Genomic DNA, 18,788 nt, shown 5'->3' with positions numbered 1-18,788 from the left:
AGGATATCTTCCCTCCATGTGTTCACAAATCTATAAAAACTGAAGCAACTTGTGTTGTGAGCAGTGTCTTGAGGTTTTATAATGCTATGACTTTTCACAAATGTCCGCATAATTTTGGAGACATTCACGTTCATGACAGAATGACATTTTGATATTTGATTTCATTGGCGCTGGTATTTGTTCTCAGCAGTCTGCGGCCATCTAATATCAACTTTCCCTTCTGTCTGTAGATGCCTCAACAATTTTCGATGCAAAGAAATTTGAGACAATGTGAGTTCATTTTTCAAAATCTTAAGTGCCGATTGTTGAAAAATGTCAGGCCAGTAACCACTATTTGTTTAACAGCTATATTTTCTTTATCTAGCCAAAGGAGGGAACCTGAGCCAGAGATTAAAACACCGGCTGGCTTATCTAAATCAGGTAAACTGTCTTGTTAAATAAATCGCATAAAGACAACAAATTACAAACTCTTGTAACATGCTTCTTTCACACACATACAAGTACTTTGATGACACTTCATATGAATTTTTCCAATCCTCAAGTTACAGACGGAGCCCTCGGGAGGAAATCATCGCCAAACGTAAGTGGCCGTTTGTCTTTTTTGGGATGTTTAATGTGATTCACGTTTAAAGTTAAGCCTAATCTGTTTTCCTCCATAGCTGAGCAATCGGAGACGCATTCTAATCAAGAAGAAGGTCTGCTTTAAAAGTCCCCTCATTTCTGAGACCTTGAAAAGAGAGCACACCCCAGTCGCCGTTCACAAAACCAGTCAGCTCAGTCCACCGAAGGAAATGAAACATGAGGCAGAGTTTTCAAGTGCTGGGGAGATCAGCTTTAAAGCATCACCTCTGCTGGTGATGCTACCAAGACCCGTGGACAACCCAGGGAAAGCCAAGATCTTTGACTTTATTGATGACGAAGACAGAAATGCGTGTTTTCAGAAGATGAGAGAGAGGTGTGTCAAACTCCAAAGTTTGACTTTTTTTCCTTTTAAATTTGTTACACACACATCATCTTCTGTCATCGAAAGTAAGAAAAATAGTCTGTAAGAATGGCAATTTGTTCCATTCGGAAGCATTGGGTGAGCATCGAAAGAGTGCAAGAAAACATGTGAAAAAGAAAAGTAGATTTGGTGTTCAAATGTTGTTTTTCTTAAAGCGCTACATTGTATGAGCATATGCTCATGACAAATCTCTAAACAAAATGTTTGACTTCCATCACTTATTATATGAATGCTAACAATTTCATCAGCATTCATATCTAATACAAACATCGCATATCAATAGCCGGACCAATTCACACATCTAGACCCTAAATACATTCACTTTAGATTTTAGAAACCTGTTAATAAGCCCTCAAATACCCTCTCTGGTGTCCTCATGTTACACCAACGGCTCAAGAAATTGTATGATGCATGATGACCACTAGATGGCAGAAAAGTATTTTCTTTGGTGGCCCCTTCTTTTGTCCTCACTGCTTTTAGTTTTTCATGTGAGATATACTTGTTGTTCGTATTCCTTTGTGTCTGCTTATTTATCCTTGTTTGCACCCTTTTGGGGTATGACAAAAACAAAGTGTTTAATGTGTAAGGAATGCAATATAAATGTAAAAACCACACAGGGAAAGTGGTTTGATTATTTATTCTATGTTTGTATGACTGTAAACGTTTAAGAATTATAGAAAATGTGTCAAATTATAAAGGAAATTAATAAACAACCTGGAATAATAATTGTTGTTGAATGCCTTTTTTGCTCCCTTAATGCGTCTATTGCCTTTGCTTTGGAGCGGGTCTTTCAAGGATATCTGTCTCACAGTGTGAAGCTTCATAATTGTAAGATTTGAAGAGAATAAATTTCATGCTGTCACGACTCCCGACCAAACATCAACACAACGAGTCGACTGACCACGTGGTCCCGCACCAAAAATATCAGCCAATGGCGTAATTTGTTGTAGCGGCAGTGTAATCCCGCCCAATCAGAAAAACGCAGCGGGTTACCAGGCAGCCCCTGTGACTAATGCCTGTCATATGACTGTGACACCCATGGAGACAGTTACAAGGAACAAGATTAGCTCGTGGATTTGAAAAAGGAAAATAAAGCTTCTGTACCGAATTTGCTTTGGTGCAAGATGCCCCCGACTCTCTTCCAGAAACTTTTTAACAAGCGGAATGCGTTTTCATCGCCGCCCCCGAGATGTAGCAAGGAGGACCCCGCTTTCAGGTGAGCCATTGAAGTCTGGGTAACGTTGTGCGCGTGAACGTGTTTTTGTTTGTTTGTTTGTTTGTTTGTTTTAGTGACATTTCGTCTATCTCGTGTGTCAACATGGCAGTTTATGGATATACCGTGAACTCGGGGGCACTTCCCCACAGGACGTTGCGTAGTTTTGAGTTAATCCGCGTTGTATGCAGCAACGTGCAGGCAGACGTGAGAGACGTGTAGTTAGCTCGCATGCTAATGCTAGGTCCGAGGCGCTGTCTGCCAGGCGGCTGCACGCTGTCTCCTGGTGGGACCTCAAGAGAAAGTGCCCCCCTCTATCTCTTTCCCCATTTACACGTTTTATCATTGAAACACGCCTCTATTGAGCTTCTGCTACTAATATTTAACCCTAATATAACACACACAGTCCTTTAGTAGACACGTAGCGTGTCAAAGTTGCTTCTTTCTCCTTTGTTCCCCCCCTCCTTTGTGTTTCGGTGGTATTAGCTGCTTTAGCCTGCTTGGTTTGATGGAGAAAACAACGAGACGGTTGTGATCCATGCGCCTTTCTGTTACTTATCAGGGGCTATTTAACTATAATAACTTGGAGCAAAGTACGAGCGGCTTCCCCACAGTCCTGCCGATGGTACTGTGCTACTCTCCGTCCGGAGAGGAGGACACTGTGTGCTCTGTATGGCTGCACATGTGACCGCTTTACCCGCAGCTCTCTGACTGACTCGCGCCTCCGTGAACACACTGATCTCCTCGCTATACTCATTTCACATCGTAGGGAAAGTGCCGTTCGGCCCCCAGTGATGCTCTTCCACACGAGCAAAAAAAAGTGACCCGTCCTGATTTACAACTGCCATTAACAAGAAAATACCCCCATATATCGAGTTTACACCCGTGATGCTGCAAGCATAGATAGGATAGCGCGTCCTAATTTTACCATTGTAATCGGAGGAGTCTTAAATCCACTGGAGCAGACGATCAAATTGCCTTTGCCTTCAGGGTTTGTTGTGTCAAACGTTCATGAGGTGATCTTTACATCATTACCAAAAAGCTCTTGCTTGGTGTGTTTGAGCATGTTGACCTGTTAGTTAAAATGTTGATGTCACAGCAGATCACTGTGACATGTTAAAGCAGATATCACGCCATGCTGACACACTTTCAGGTGCTTTGTGCTCGCTGATGGGGAGGAGGAATTTTGGAAAACGGGAACAATGAAAAACATAGTGTTGTGTGATCATTTCATAAAGCATTTGAAATAAACTAAAGTTGCATCCAGAGCAATGTATCATTGCGGTGCCTAGTAGGAGACTTTATGCTTTGCTGTCCCCTCCTGAATGTTCCTGTTCACATTCTGTGTCAGGGTCAGATCTGCCACCAAGGGAAGATGCTCTTCTTGGGCTTAAAAACACTTGCATTGGAAAAAACTGCTCCAGTTCTGTCACCCACGGTGGAAATAATTACTCGTGGACTTGAAAGATCACTTTCTGTTCAGTGTTGCATGCACTTTGGCCCACGTCTGTGCTGGAGCATGCTCCTCTGCCATAAAGGTGCCCCGTACCCAGTGATATAAATGCTGTGAGTGTGTGGCTGAGTGGGTAGGGGGCTGCTGGCTGGCACCCGTCCTAGAGCAAACAGACAGGCAGCAGGCGTTTCTGTTAACTCAGTGGTCAGCTGTGCTCTTCATACCTCCAGCATAAGCTCCCTATTCATCAAGCATGAAATGCTGTGGAGATGATGGAGCTGTGGGGAGAAACTTGGATGTTAGCAGGATTAGCGTAGACTTCATCATTTGTTAGTGACGAACATGGCATAAGGGCAAATTGAATAGGATCGCTTTTGAAAGAGGAGAGAACTACCTTGAAATCATCTCAGAGTGAATGGCGGGATTGACTGAAAGGATCCAACACTCACAAGAGAATAATGTGAGGAGAAGTTGACCGTTATAGAACCACAATGTGGCGATAGTTAATCAGATAAAACTAACAAAATCAAAAGGCTGAGTATGGTTTTTCCAGGAGATGCACAGAGAGAGGAGTGCAAGGCATGACTGGAGTCAATAGGCAGATGCTGATGTTTGCAATGTGCTGATCTTCACTGAAGACTTTTAAGAACTTACATTTCCCTAAAGGTTTTTGGTTGGATTTATTTATTCTTTCATTTTTAATATCAATGCAAATATTTGTTTTTGGGAAGTTTGGATAGATTTATCTATTTTTTTTTCATTTGAGGGGATTTGATATAATCAAAACAAACTCAAAAATCTTGTTTGTGGGTAATTGCTTGAAATCTACTTTTGAATGTTACCAGAAAACAAAACACAGACACAGATATATTTAAGAATATTGGTATATTTTGCAGCCGTCTTGCCTTGCATAATTCCTCCCTCAGCCCCGGCTCAGTCACAGTGTATCCCTGTGCCCTCCAGAATACCACAGAGGGCAGCAGGTTGGCTGACCCTGGGAGGAAAGCCCAAAAAGCCTCTCCTGTTTCCCTGGGTACAGCGCCTGACAGCATACTGTACATAACACGGAGAGCCTCTGGCTCATCCTGTGGCCAGTCAGAGGCCTGATTGTCAGCCAATAGCTTTGTCCTCTCCACCAACTCGCAAACCGACGGTCCTGGCAGCCTGCTGAGGAAACTTCCTACTTGACCTGGGCCATGCAGCTCAATATAGCTGTGCCTCGATATAAAGGACGAAGTATGTTGGAGTGTAGGCAATCGAAAGCAGTTCAACACAACATCCTTTACATCTGAACATCACTCAACGTTTACAGGTGTCTTGACACCAATGTAGTTTTTGAATGAAAATGTAGAAATATTAGCCGACGTAACTGACATGCGCAATTAGTGCATTCTCCAGAAAAAGACAAGAAAACACATCACCAGTTTGGTTATATCCTAGATCTGTGGAAATACCTGATTTTGCATATTGCACCACATTTAGCAGAATATCTGTTTTATTTATAGTTGTCTTTTTTTCTCTCGTCTTTTTTTCCTTGAAAGTTCTCAGAAGTAGTGTCTCAGGTTCCTGATCAGCATGGTGTCCTTCCTGCCTGTGCACTTTCATAACTCACTATGTCATGTGAGGCTTCATCAATCTCCGGCTGTCATGTTTGCGGGACGATCACATGGCTGCGCTCTCGGTCACCAGCACAAAGCTGTGGAGAGATATTTTACTGTGGTAATTGAGACTGATTACTTTTCATCATGAAAACTTTCCATCTTTGGAAATTGGCTCTTGTATTGTTATCATTAATCTAAAGCTGTGAACCGTTCCTAACTGCTGATTTATCACTTCACTTTAATCTCGTTATTTCATCCAAACATCTACCTGTTGGCATCGTAGAGTCGACTTGTGTTGTCCACATTATAGCGTGATACTGCACGCTCTCTTGCGCAGGCCTGTGTGTGTGTGCATATGCGTGTGTGTGTGTGTTGCAGGCCAGCCAAGGTCCTGCAAAGACGGAGGCTGTCATCAGGTTCCTATCAGGGCTATTTTAAGTAGTCACACTCGGGATTCTCAGAACTGCAGGGTCATAGTAAAGATATAGTTTTACGTAAAAGCTGCACAAACATCACACACTCCCAGAAGCATTGTGCTGAGTGCTACTATGTTGGCTTAGCATCTAGTTAGATCTCCATGCCTTCCTGGTTTGCGACATTTGCAGCTGGAGTGCTGACCAGGTTAAATATACATCACGGGAGAGTCCGTTCAACGCAATGTTTTGTTTGGCTTGTTTCACACCACCCAATTAGCCTTATTTCAGTCTTCAGATCCGAGATAAAGACATGACTGTGTCTCGGCAGTAAAGTTTTATCTCTTTCTGTAATAAGGTATTCCCTGACCATTCACTGACACACACAAAAAAAAAAAGCTTTTTATGTGCAACATGTGACTAAACAAGCAAACTTACTTTTCGCTTGCTCTTGTGTACAAGTCAGTCCAGTGACTCTGCATGAGGCATAGTCATACAGTCATTACACTCAACACGCCCATCACTCCCTTTTTGTCATGTGTTGTTGATTCAGACGTTGTGACATCAGGTTGAGCTATAGTGTACATATGCTTGTTTTATGTGTAAACGCATGCCGTGAAAGAACTCTAGCAGAAATACTGAGTTTCTAAAAACCAAGGTGTTCCTTTAAAATGAACACACCTGTCTTGACATCAAGCATAGTATTTGTTTATTTATGACACATTCTGTATCACACCTTTTTGAATGTACACACAAGTTGTTTTTTGTAGAATCTGACTCAAACACGGACCCAGAAACAATAGATGTAACAACCTGGCCCCAGTCGGTGTGTGTGAATGGCTTGTTGCTGTCAGTGGAGCAGCCTCTGGGCGTTGTACTGTAGCACCTTCACCAACTCAACATCATGTGATTGTTGGAATGCAGAAGTGCTTAATGCAACAGAACCAGTAGGGGAGTGAGCAGATACGCAGGTAGTCAGGTGCTTTCAAGTCGTGTGTGCCAATTCTTTAAAGCCGCCGTTCCTGAAAAGTGTCGTCTTCAGAAGATGTTTGTGATTTTCTACAAGCACAGCAGTCGAGATTATGTTTCATCCTCTGGAAACTCCGGATAGTATTTGTAAATCTGATATTAACAAATTAGCGTCTTGTTTTTCTGGCCTACAGATACGTGTGGTGATCTGGTGGTGACTGGAGGGTTGTGGTTTGAATCCCAGTGCCATCAAAACTTGTACAAAGTCCAAAACGTGGATGAATATTATCTGGCAAAACAGCTGAAAGATATTCATGATCACATCTAGAAAACTGTCCTCAGTGAAGCAAACATTTCCCAAATTATAGTTCATTAGCATTTTTGCTTGAAAACAAATCACTTAATTATCATGCTATCTATATATTTGCTGATTAATCTCATTGGGCCAGAGGAATGTTCTCTGGTGTGGGTTAATTTACAGTCCACATAACATTAAACACCATTCTTTACATGGAGGGCTTCAAATTTGTCAAGTAGCCAGACCCCCAAAAAAGTATTTATGTGTGTGTGTAATTTTGAGGTTGAGTGTGCATACAGAGTAAGAGTGACTGCAGCAATGTGACCATTATATATACATTTACTATATATACTGTGGGAGAGAAACATGGATGCACAGCATGACGCATGACCCATGACATGCACATAACATTGTAGGTCGTTGGAATACTCATGTATTAGACATATGAGATGTCAAACAGAGGTTGAGTTGGTGGCTAAATACAGATGTCATGCAGTCCGTATCAGACTATTGAAGTATCACTTTGAGAGTATTTCTGTGCAATGATCTCTAGAGATAGGTCTCCTCTAATGTCATCGCTGACAAGGCAGGCTTCTCTCATGGAAAACTGGCCTTGCTTCATGTTGATTGATTGGTGCGGTTTGCTCGATATCACACTTGGGCGAAGTGTCAGTGGCTTAATTTCCACACCTGACCTTTGGCATAAGAAGTAACTGTGATTCTGTCCAATATTTTCCAGATTAAAGATGTCCTTGTAGTGAAAGGTGTGAACTTGCGAGATCTCTAGCTAAAAGTTTTAATGCATGTTGAATCATGTCTTTGCTTTTAGTTATTTATCTGTAGGACTGTAGAAGTGGCTTTAAAAGTTACAAGCTCATGGACCCAACAGAATCCTCTGCTGCACTCAGCCGGAAGAACGTCACACAGCTTGGACCAAGGGAATGTTTATGTAACCGTCTCTGACCAACACTACAACACACACACACACACACACACGCGCGCGCTCCAGTGACAGTGGAGAAGAGAGAGAGAGCTGGCTTTGCCTTCAGTGCTGGCTGATGTCTGACACACTGCAGTCTAAGAAACAAGTTCGCTTGCGTTGACCTTTTAATCCCGAGTTGCTTTCAAGCTCCCGTTATAAGATTGATGACGGCCCATCATGTCAATCAGGTGAAATGAGGCAGGGATACAGTTGCAGCGAGCATCGAGGTGATCACCAAAGGCCAGGTCTGGAACCAAGTGCTAGAGACAAAAATGTTTCATCATAACATCTCGTTAGTGCTGCTGCATGATATCTGAAAAGATATACAAGTATGTAAATTGCATTTTATTAGAACAGATTCACGCATTGTCTAATGAAACATAAGGCTGTAACCGCAGTTTATAAAGCAGTAAGGGTTAGCTGATAACGGCAAATAAAAAGGCACCAACCTGGCTTTTGAATGGCCTGTCGATAAAGATACATTTTCAGTCCTCTTTTCTGACCTATTGCTTATCTTCCTGCCTTTAGTGAGCCGCCACTCATCACAAAAACATACTTCCAGAGAAATCGGCATGTGAAAATCCTTGCATCTGTATGCTCTTTGTTAACGAGGATGAATTGTACATTTACCAAGCAAAGAAGTATAGATAGAAGAGAATAGGGCACAAACGAGAAAGGAACAAAAGGAGTGGGATTAAGACGCAACACATTGACAATTAGCCAGCGTTGTGCTCTTATCACAGTGCTCTTTGGCTGTCTGCAGTCCAGGCTCACTGCTGTTGCTGCCTCTGTACTGTCCAGCACACACAGTGTTCCTGCGATCACCTGATAGTCTCATGTTGTTGTGTGAATTTAGTTCACCGCTATTCTTAGACCCTGCTTTGGCTGGGAGAGCAGAGGCAAGAGGAATAGAGAGAGAGGGAATGAGGGAGAGGGCTGAGAAAAGACTGGCAGACTCGCAATGATGCCCAGGTAGGAGTCGGTAATATTTAACCTGACTTGCGTGCATCCGTCCAGGCATGATCATGTTAGTCCGAGTCGGTTTCCGGACAGTGCGTGTGCTGTTATTTTAGGTCTTTGTCTTCTGTTTGAGAGTTGGCGAGTTAAGCATGCCAGCTGGACAGCAGTAGTACTGTGGCTGTATTTTGCACTGTAAGCCGCTGTGGTGATAATCAAGATTGATTGTGTCACTTGCAGTCATGTTATATAATGTGGATTTTTGGGTTTGTGGTGAAGATCGCCTTTTGTTTGTGTGGAGAAGAGAAAAACTGTTTTGTAAATGCTTAAATCATCACAAGTTTCTGAATAACACGTTCGATGACTTCCTAAATAAGAAGAGTTATCATTCAAAAGGAAATTAGGACTATTGTTCTTTAAGTGTTTTGAAGTACAACAAAAATAAAACATTTTCTTATAGCTCCCTTTTCTTTAATGATCAACAGGTTGGTCAGTGAGAGGATCACATTGTTTACCTGCATATTAAAATCTTTAAGTCACTTTTAGTTCAGACAATCAAAGTCACTGCAGTACAAGTATGTAACAGTCATGAAGTCATGTGCTGCTTTTATGAATGACTCCCCTCTCTCCTCTGACAGCGCTGTGACTGTCACAAGCTCACTGATGGGGAACTTCCTCCTTCACTCTCAGTCTGCCTATTCTTTCTCGCTGGTGCTTTTTTGACTCTGTCAGATGTTTTTGATTTTCTGCTCTCAGTGATCTTCCACCTCTGTATTACAGCTACATTTTGATTTACAATGTTTTTTTTTGTTGTTTTTTTTAGAGCCAGTTGTTCTCCGCTGTTTGGCTACTTTTTCTACTTGCAGTTTCCCCTGAGAAGAAGCTGTATTTTTTATTTATTTTTTACTTTGCATTTTCTTCCAGCTGCACATTTACTTTTGGTTGTAGACACAGCACAGAATCTTATTCATTGTTGGACCGAATTTGCTCATGAATGTGTGAAATGTTGGGAATTCTATCATATAAAGTTTATAACAACTGTAAGAAATTAGTTCATAGCAAATATTAGGATATCATTTGTGTCATACAATGCTCATTATGAAAACCAAGAGGATACTCGGTAATAAACCATTTGTGACAAGCTGTAGTCCAGTTTCAAGAAGGAAAAGGACACGCTAATAGAGCCACCTATGTAATTTTACACAGAAGCAGATATGTTGGTTCTTAAGCCCGATACAATGTAATTTGAGCCAATTCCTTCCGGCCAGGCACTACATCGTTCCTCAAGTGTTCAGATTAGACAACAGGTTAATGCTTTGCTTGATTATTTGATCAGAATCAAACACAATCATCCATTTACCCTGCGCCAAAACAAAAGATTAAACGATTAACAAATGAGTAGGTCACTACCTTGCTCATGCTGCTGGACTTTAGAGGTCTGCAAACTGATTCAATGAGTCAGCAGTGTCACTCTTGTTTATGTGAGATGGTTAGTAATGCCATGTATTAAGACTGTTTGTGCCACTAGCAATCGCTACAATGGAAAACTTGCAAATCTCACAAGACCAAATTCTGAGCAAAGTCAAGACCTATGGCTACAATATTCTTCACCGTCTACAGTAATGGCTTGCCTGTGTTTTAGTTTATTTGTGAAAGCTTATTACATGTTTGATAGCTTAGCGAGACTTGAGGGAGTTAGAGCCCTCTGAATTGTTAGTTTGTGGTACCGGCTACAGATAAAAAAAAACATCAGCTGATTTGTCCGGTTTATTTGCTCAAGACACAGAAAAAGGGTTGTTTTCCTGTCGGTCCTGTAATCAAAATGTAAGTCAGGCCTTGAGCGAACCCTCTCATCGCCTCGGTTCAGCGCTCAAGCCAACATCTCATTGTTGGTTGTAGTTAGTTTCCTGCTTGTGTTTTGTGTTTTAACATTGCGTGACTGGTTGAAAGTAGAAGTTGATCAAGTCTGGCTGCTTCAGAGCCACCAACCCTTTATGAAATTAGTTATAGTAGTTTCTTTTTTTTTTAAATGTGTGTATTTACAGCCTATTATCTAGATGAAATCTGTTTTTAGTAGAAAAGAAAATGCAGGCACTTAATGTGCTGTGAATGAGCACACTTACAGTGAAATGGGGCCTTTTCTTGTTTTGAAAATCTTCCAAGCCTAATTTAAATTCTGACCGTGGCTTTGGTTCGTGTTTGATGGCAGCTCGTCAGCCAAGTGGAAACATGGGGAGTTACAGGACAGGATAACAGGGCAGGTCATTGTTCACATCGTTTGTTAAGTTACTTTTCTTTTGTTTCTGCCTCTCAGAGCATCAAATGACTCTGGTTTGACTACTTAACACTAAGGCTGCAGCACATGACTCCCGCCCCTTTTGCTACCCTGCAGTATTCGTTTTTGCCCGACGTTGACACCAATGTTTGGTAAACACAAATTCCCAGGCATGGGAATGACAAGAGTCACGCCTTTTCTCTGTGGCACGCAACCATCCATCATCACAGGTATTCCCTCCTCGGCCACAGCTCTCTGACCAATTATTGAAGTGCAGCTTTTGATTGCCAGCCTGTGTCGGTGCGCTGTTTACCCTACAAGTCAAATGGACTTAACTGTGCCCATTCCGTACACCCCTAGAACCCATTTACAATAAACACTTGTGTTAAGGTACGCCCTGGCTCCCCAGTAAAAAGGCTATATTTAGGCTGGGTCCTGTGTTCCTTTGCCTGACCCATCTCTCTGTCTGGTGTAACAGAAATACTTGACCGTCATTCTGTCTGTCCAATCTGCTGTCATCTTTATAGTCTCCCAATAAATCATCCAAGGGACCAAGTTTCCCCAAAAGCAAAGGGTGAGGGGAGGGTGTGTGTCACAGAGTGGGATGAAGGCCTGGCAGTCATATGCTGTGGGATCCAAATCTTCAACAGCATTCATCACAACGTCTTACCTCAGATGACCAACAGTATAGCGAAAGTTGAATGAAACTGTGAGTTACTAAGCAACAGCTACAGAGCGGATGCTGCCAGCCAAAACAGCTTAGCTCTTATTTAACTGGTGTACAGAGTCTGCCGCCTGCCAGGAGATGTGTCCTAGTATTATATCCATTAGAATTTAATCGGGAATTCCAGTATGGCTACTTTGGTAGTTAATCTATCAATCCATTTCCTATACTGCTTCATCCACTTCATTGTTGTTGGGTGCTTGAGCCAATCGTTCTGGCCATGGGTGAATATTTGCAGTTTAATTTCTGTCAAAAACTCAAAACTTTCCACCTGCTGCTTTAGCAGTGAATAAGTGCTTTGTGACGTGAGGAAGGCATTAATGATGACTTGACTAATATCGTGAAGTCACATGCCGAAAGTGGTTTAAAGTTCTTTGCTATCTTGAGCCCATTGCATGTTGAGTGGCAGCTTGTTATCTAGGTACACTGTATATCTATAAATCTGGTGGGCATTAGTTTGTCACGGCATGCTATGAGCTTCTCCGCAGATTGGGGTGTGAGATGGATGAATGGCAGCTGATTCATTGAGTCAGCTGGCTCTGACCTGGCCAGGAGAATGCGTGACAGCTTTAACTGTGTTTATTACAAGCTTGTAAATGGAAGTTTGACGTTCCCGATCATATGCTGAAAATATGGGTGCTTATATTTGATGTCGCTCTATTACATAACAAAATCACTGTTCATTTGATGAAAGAACTGAAAGGATTTGGCTCATGATACAGTCAGTCTGTGGTTACTATGTCTTACATTCTAAGTAAACACTGCAGACTGGCCATGTGTAAATGGAAAACCACTTTCTATGCAGTTATAGTTGAGTGACGCCTCCTCTAGACTGTTTGTTAATGAAATATCGAACAACAATGAAAGATCTGTTCAAATTGATGCTTGATCAATGTACTTGTGTTAATGCTAATATCTTTTTTTTTTTTTTTTTTTTTCCTCTGTCCTCTCTCCATCATTCCTACAATTTAGCTGGCCTCTTCCCCAGCTGGAGCCCAGTCAGATCAGGCTCATTGTGTACCAGGATTGTGAGCGGCGTGGCAGAAATGTCCTCTTCGACTCCAATGCCAAAAAAAGGGGCACGGAGGAAACCCCCATCACTGTGAGTCACATGTTTGTTGTGTCTGTGTGTTTTCTTTTTGCTTTTTCTACATGATGATGATGTTACATCTGGTCACTCGTGAGAAACTAGGAACATTCTTTACTGTTAAATCTGACCTTATCCAACAGCCACTGCCCAATTTCCTCTTTACTTATCCTGGCTGTGTTACTGTGTTTATCCAATTTTTTGTACCATGTGTTAAATATTCCTCTTTGTTACAAGCAGACTTTGACCTTCAAAGCTGATGGACAGTCAAACTAGCTCAGCAAAGATAAGGGCCACAGAGTGTCGCATAGGTGTGACATGCAGCGTGTCATGTGCCTGAATCATGACTATCAGAGGACACATGCTGCGCGTCATGCTGTGGGAAAACTCACTGCCCTCAGGTGAACAAAGTGTAAGAGAGCAAGGGTGCACCAGGTTGAACTGTCCTATTTATGTGTGTGTGTGTGTGTGTGTGTCAATTAGGGTTTGTTGGGGTTTTATTTAAAGGCTTATCTTCTTATTTATTTTAAAGCAAGTTTTACATTTCAGCTCTTCTAATAAAAGTAATAAAAGTGGAACATTACGTTGAGCAGGTTGTCTGTCTGTGGATATGAATGTCGGAACACCCTCTTTAGCCAGTCTAACCTAATAATAAAACCAGCGTAGAACATTGGTCAATGTATTTGCAATGATTGCTTCCAAACACGTTAACAATCCTAATTAACTATCTGCTTTGGGTGTGTGGCCTTTTTATCTTTTACGGTGATTCACTTTTTCCTGTTTAATTCTGAACAACCCTCCAAATATTTTCACAATGCTGCCGTGTGTTCCTGTCTGATCCAGACTGGTTTGTTCTGGTGCTCTTATCTCCAATAATAATAGCCTCAGCTGACAGCCCGTGTGTAAGCAGCATTCTTTCATCCTCATATGACAGCCGTGTCACTCACTGTCTCTGTTCCTCCCTTTTTCTCTTTTGCCATCATCCACATTTAAAAAAAAAAAAAAAAAAAAAAGTATTTTGTATTTACTGTCCCTGAATGCGTTGTCAGTCCTTTTATGTATTTTGTTTTTATGCCTTTATGATCGTTCTCTGCTTTTTCAAACGAGTGCCGTTTCCTGGTCTCTCTTACTTTGTGGTGTTAATTAGTTAATAAACACTTTTTTGAGTGTCTTTTTATGGCAGTTTCTTTTGGCTCTTATTCCTCTTTATAATACCCACCCTTCTACATGACCATTTTTCTGCTACCTCAACTTTTCTTCTTACATTTTCTTGTTGATATTTCCATTTTCAGTCATTGTGTCGTCCTAACACCTCCTTTTAAACCTCTTTTTTTGTCCCTCTCTTCTGCGTTACCCTCTCTCATGGCTATCCTTTTGCCTCACGATCCAGCCACAACCCTGCCACCACACGCTCGTCTCCTGCTGCTTTATCTACGTCACACAGACGTTCAAATTGGGTTTCTCTATGTGCTCAACTTCCTTCCCTCATTCCCCGGAATTTATTGCAGTATTGAGTACAAAACCACAAGAGCAAATTCTCTGAAATTTCCTCCTTACACAGTTTCCCCAGTTACATTGGTTTAAAGTGACTCCTTCAGGACTGAATAGTGCTCGGAAAATGCAGTAGGAGGCTGCGCTGCAGTGTGTTTTGAAGTATTGCCTGGCCCGATGTCAATATTTTTGGTGCATTCTGCATTGTTAGGGCTTTGCCAGCCACTGTGTGACTTTTATCACATGATGAATGTTTTTGTCAACTCTGAAGTTTATTTTGGAGAGATTAACGGGGACCGGGAAAAGGAGGAAATAGAAAAACCAGGAGACTTGCAGGCGGCAGTGCAGAGGAGAAATGAGAGCAAGAAAATGCATGAAACACAAGAAGACACAACTTGTAACGCAGAGAAGTAAATGTTTTAAAGCGGAGAAAGCAAGCTGCGGGAATGAGTAGTACAGGGAGGGGGGAGAGTGATTGCAGTGCTGCTCAGTCACGAGTTCTCCACAGAGTCATATGACTGGCAGTCACATGCTGCTGGACTCGGTGTACATACCTCACACTGCACTGCAGCGGACACACACAAACACACCCATGTGCACACTCGGAGGCAGCTCGCTCCGAAAGAGAGCGTATGCATGTGCTTCCTGCAAAATCCAACACACTTCAAATAAAAAACACAAAATACATGTATAGAAATTTACAGACAAGGTTATGATGTGTTTGTTTGTGTGTAAAAAAAAAAAAACAACAAAAAAAAACTGAATAGAAAATAATTATTTTCTTCTCTGTCTGTTCTTTCTCTCTTCGTCTCGCTGTGACTCTTTGTAGATTGAGAGCAACAGTGGTTTCAAATGAGCCATTACCAGAGCCTCGCTAATAAGAGGGCACACACACCCTTCCTCTCCCTCTCCCTCTCGGTCACCCTCCCCTCCCTACCCTCCCAAATGCATTCCTCTTGAATAGACTGCCAAGTTAAGAAAACCCATGACACAGACCGATGGAGCTCACATTGCTTTTAGTTAGCTGTTTACACAAGCGCCTCAGCATTAGGTTTCCTCTGCTTTTTGACCTACAGGCTGTGACTTCATTTATATTTTCCCATTTAAATAGTATACTTCTTGCTAACATTTTATTTGGGGTCTTTTTCGTGGAATGAAGAGTGTACATGTTTCTATTGTGGTCACGCATAATAAGGCCAGACTCCCGATTGTCCCGAGTCTTTTTGGCTTCTCTTTGTAGTGAAGATGGAAATGCAAAGGTCCTAGTCCTTGTAAATGAGCAAGCATTATGGTTTTTAATGAGTGAAGCATCATGAGTTGTGTTTGTGTCATGTTGCTATTGATATATATCTCTTGTTTATGTCACAGATCACTGAGGCCCAGGTGAAGATGTTTGGGAAATGCTGCCAGCTCCGCCCTACAGGAGGCAGCAGCAGTTCCCTCGACAGCTCCTCATCCTGCACGTCAGAATCTAAGGAAACCAAGGAACAAGGCCTCCGCTTCCAGGTGACACACATTGAACTTCTTAGAAACGTATTTGCTCTTGGCTTTTAAAGGCAAAAAACCCCCAAAAAACAAAGAAATTCGAGCTTCTCTCTTGTAAATCCCCAGAGTTCAAGGTGTTCGTCTGATGTGGTGATGCTGGGTGAGATGATGTTTGGCTCCGTGGCCATGAGCTACAAAGGCTCCACTCTCAAAATCCATCAGATCAGGTAAGAAGTATATGCCTTCGCTCGTCACACCTTGAATGGAACATCAAATGAAAATGTTTTATTTCTGTTGCTTACTATTTAATCAGTAGAACTAGAATTTTTTAAAGGGAGACGAGACACAGATAAAAGAGCAAGAAGGCACAGAGGACGTGAATGGGCGTGCAGACAAAATGCGAAAGTCACACGAATCCAGCACATGCTGATATATGTGATCTTTGTCCTCGCGTTATCAGATCGCCACCTCAGCTAATGCTGAGTAAGGTTTTCACTGCCAGGACGGGAGGCAGCGTGTACGGCAGCCTCAACACGTAAGCACTTGCATGTTTACACACACACACACACACACACACACACACACACACACACACACACACACACACACACACACACACACACACACACACACACACACACACACACACACACACACACACACACACACTTTTCGCTCTGATTCCAATGGTATCGCTTTCCTAAAGTCAACAGATGTAGACAAGCTTCAATTTCATCGTTCTTTCACACTCTCATGTGTCTGTTATTGTCTCCAGTCCTCCAGTGTGTTTGCGCCCGGGTGTTGCCTACACATTTCAGTTTTCTATTTCACTTTGTCTAAAAACTTTTCTTCACTTGGCTCATTTGTAGAAACTGAATTCAAGCTCATCAATCTCATAAACATAATTGATTAAATGGCTGACTTTCTGTTTGAACGCCCACAGGTTACAGGACAGCCTGGAGTTCATCGGACAGGATAGCAACACGCTAAGACCTGATCAAAACACCGGGCCTAACAGTCTCCTCGGGAACATAGGTAACGTCAGCAACTAAAATACTGCGTGTGCCAGATTACGTCACAATAATGAGAATAAAGTGGATAAATGTTTTTTTGTGAAAGCCGACCAACACTTTTAATTGCAGCTGATTTACTGTCAAAAGGACACAGTCACTGGCATCTACTGAACCTGAAACTACATTTCTGGGTGTCTGTGTGGACAATGTACTGCCCGCTAAAAGCATAAATGAATGCTTTCAGATGAAATTTAAAAACCAGTGATGCAGACAACTGTTGGTAGACTCTATCCTTTTGCCGATTTTCGCTGTCATCCTCACAGAAAAGACAAAAATCATTTATAAGCCAGATGAAAGTCATACATGCATCAGTTAAGAGTAGCTTCACATAAGAGTTTCAGCTGTAGAAGAACATTTAAAATCTCTCAACGGTCTGTTAATAAAAATCATTTTGGAACATTACTAGCTTTATAAACATTTTCTGTTTAAATGTCAGTATTTCTGGTGTTGTGTATATTTTCTGCTGCTGAATTAAAATGCAAAACAGTTCACAGACCATAACAATCGGGGCCAAAAAGTTAGTTGTGTTTTCTGTGAGTGATTCCAGCTCTCTCATTTTTGTCTGTCTGACTGACCAACCGATGATAAGCGTCACTACTTCCGTTCCAGACTAAAAACAAAAAAAAAACAAACCTCCTGTAACTAACGAGCTAGTCGGACATTGGGGGGCAGCCTGCTTTCCCTCCTTGCCCGTTCACTAATCATGGTTTATTTTTATTTATTTATTTGTCTCTTTCCCCTTCTTCCTCCCAATGTTCTTTTCCATGTTTTTTTTTTTTGTTTGTGCTGCGCAGGATTTTCTCAGCTCTGCAGCCCTCGACGGGCCTTCTCTGAACAGGGCCCTCTGCGCCTCATCAAGAGCGCGTCTTTCTTTTCAGGTTGGCGCTTAAAACTGGCTGTGTGTGCCAGTCGCATGCGTGTGTGTAGGCTTTAGTTCGATTAGTAGTGGTTGTATGAGGCTCGCCTCTCAGTGGCTGCATGCCCGTGTGCTGATCCCTGCACCCGAAAAGGTAGTAGTGGTAGTAGCTGCACTAGCATTAGAAGATATAGCATGCAGAAGCACAGTATGTCTGCAGAAAACCTGAGTCAGATAGCGACTGTAGTGATCATTTCTGATGTTTTTTTTTTTTTTATTTCATGATTGAATTCAAAAATAGACACAGTTTTGGATAGAATGTGTAGTACACGGAAAAATGTAACCTGCCACTTCATCAATCATACAGGAAGAATGTTAATCTTCATACAGTTTCCATTTATTTGTTCCACTCATGCTCGTGACAGAGAACGGCCTCAGCTCTCTCTTGCTTTCTCAGAAAACATCATGAACAATATGAGTACTATCTGACTCAGGTCTGCAGGTGCATGACGCACAGGGACAAAATGCATGGGGATTCACTGGTGTTTCATTAGTCATTTGTTCTACAACTTTCCTCCTTCTCTTTGGGTTATTCACTCACTTTAACTAACTTTGACTGTGTCGGTGACATGTGGGCAATGCTTTTAACGCTCAATAGACGGCGAACACTCAAATTTCAAGTTGAGTTTTTTGGGCATTTTAAACTATTTTTGGCAGTCCTGCAGTATTTCTTGGAGAGATGGAAGATAATACTTTTTCGTTTTCTCTGTTCAGACATTGAAATCATTAATATTTCAGTCTCAATCGCTCTTCCTAAATGCTGTAGATAATATAGGAGAATCCTTCTCCGTGACTGTGACCCACATGGGACCTCAGCACTTGTGCTCATACCTGAAATATAACACTCA

The 18,788-nt window shown here is 41.9% G+C and overlaps 1 protein-coding gene across 2 annotated transcripts in view; it reads left to right on the top strand.

Annotated features, from left to right (window-relative positions):
* The first annotated feature begins 2,089 nt into the window (after window positions 1-2,089).
* Window positions 2,090-18,788, top strand: part of fnip1 (folliculin interacting protein 1) — a 33,127-nt gene continuing 16,428 nt past the window's right edge. Inside the window, exons 1-7 of one of the 2 annotated variants that reach the window (XM_080482794.1) lie at window positions 2,090-2,219; window positions 12,861-12,990; window positions 15,835-15,972; window positions 16,078-16,178; window positions 16,412-16,486; window positions 16,895-16,986; window positions 17,819-17,902. In XM_080482794.1, coding sequence (XP_080338920.1) covers window positions 2,128-2,219; window positions 12,861-12,990; window positions 15,835-15,972; window positions 16,078-16,178; window positions 16,412-16,486; window positions 16,895-16,986; window positions 17,819-17,902 — 712 coding nt within the window. In that variant the 5' untranslated portion in view covers window positions 2,090-2,127. The remainder of the gene's footprint in view (window positions 2,220-12,860; window positions 12,991-15,834; window positions 15,973-16,077; window positions 16,179-16,411; window positions 16,487-16,894; window positions 16,987-17,818; window positions 17,903-18,788) is intronic. The other variant, XM_080482793.1, reaches the window with a different exon arrangement.

This window comes from Lipophrys pholis (assembly GCF_963383615.2).
Source record: "Lipophrys pholis genome assembly, chromosome: 16".
NCBI classification, from domain to species: domain Eukaryota; kingdom Metazoa; phylum Chordata; class Actinopteri; order Blenniiformes; family Blenniidae; genus Lipophrys; species Lipophrys pholis.
Note: the sequence above shows the minus strand (reverse complement) of the source record. Positions and strands in the feature narration are given on the sequence as shown.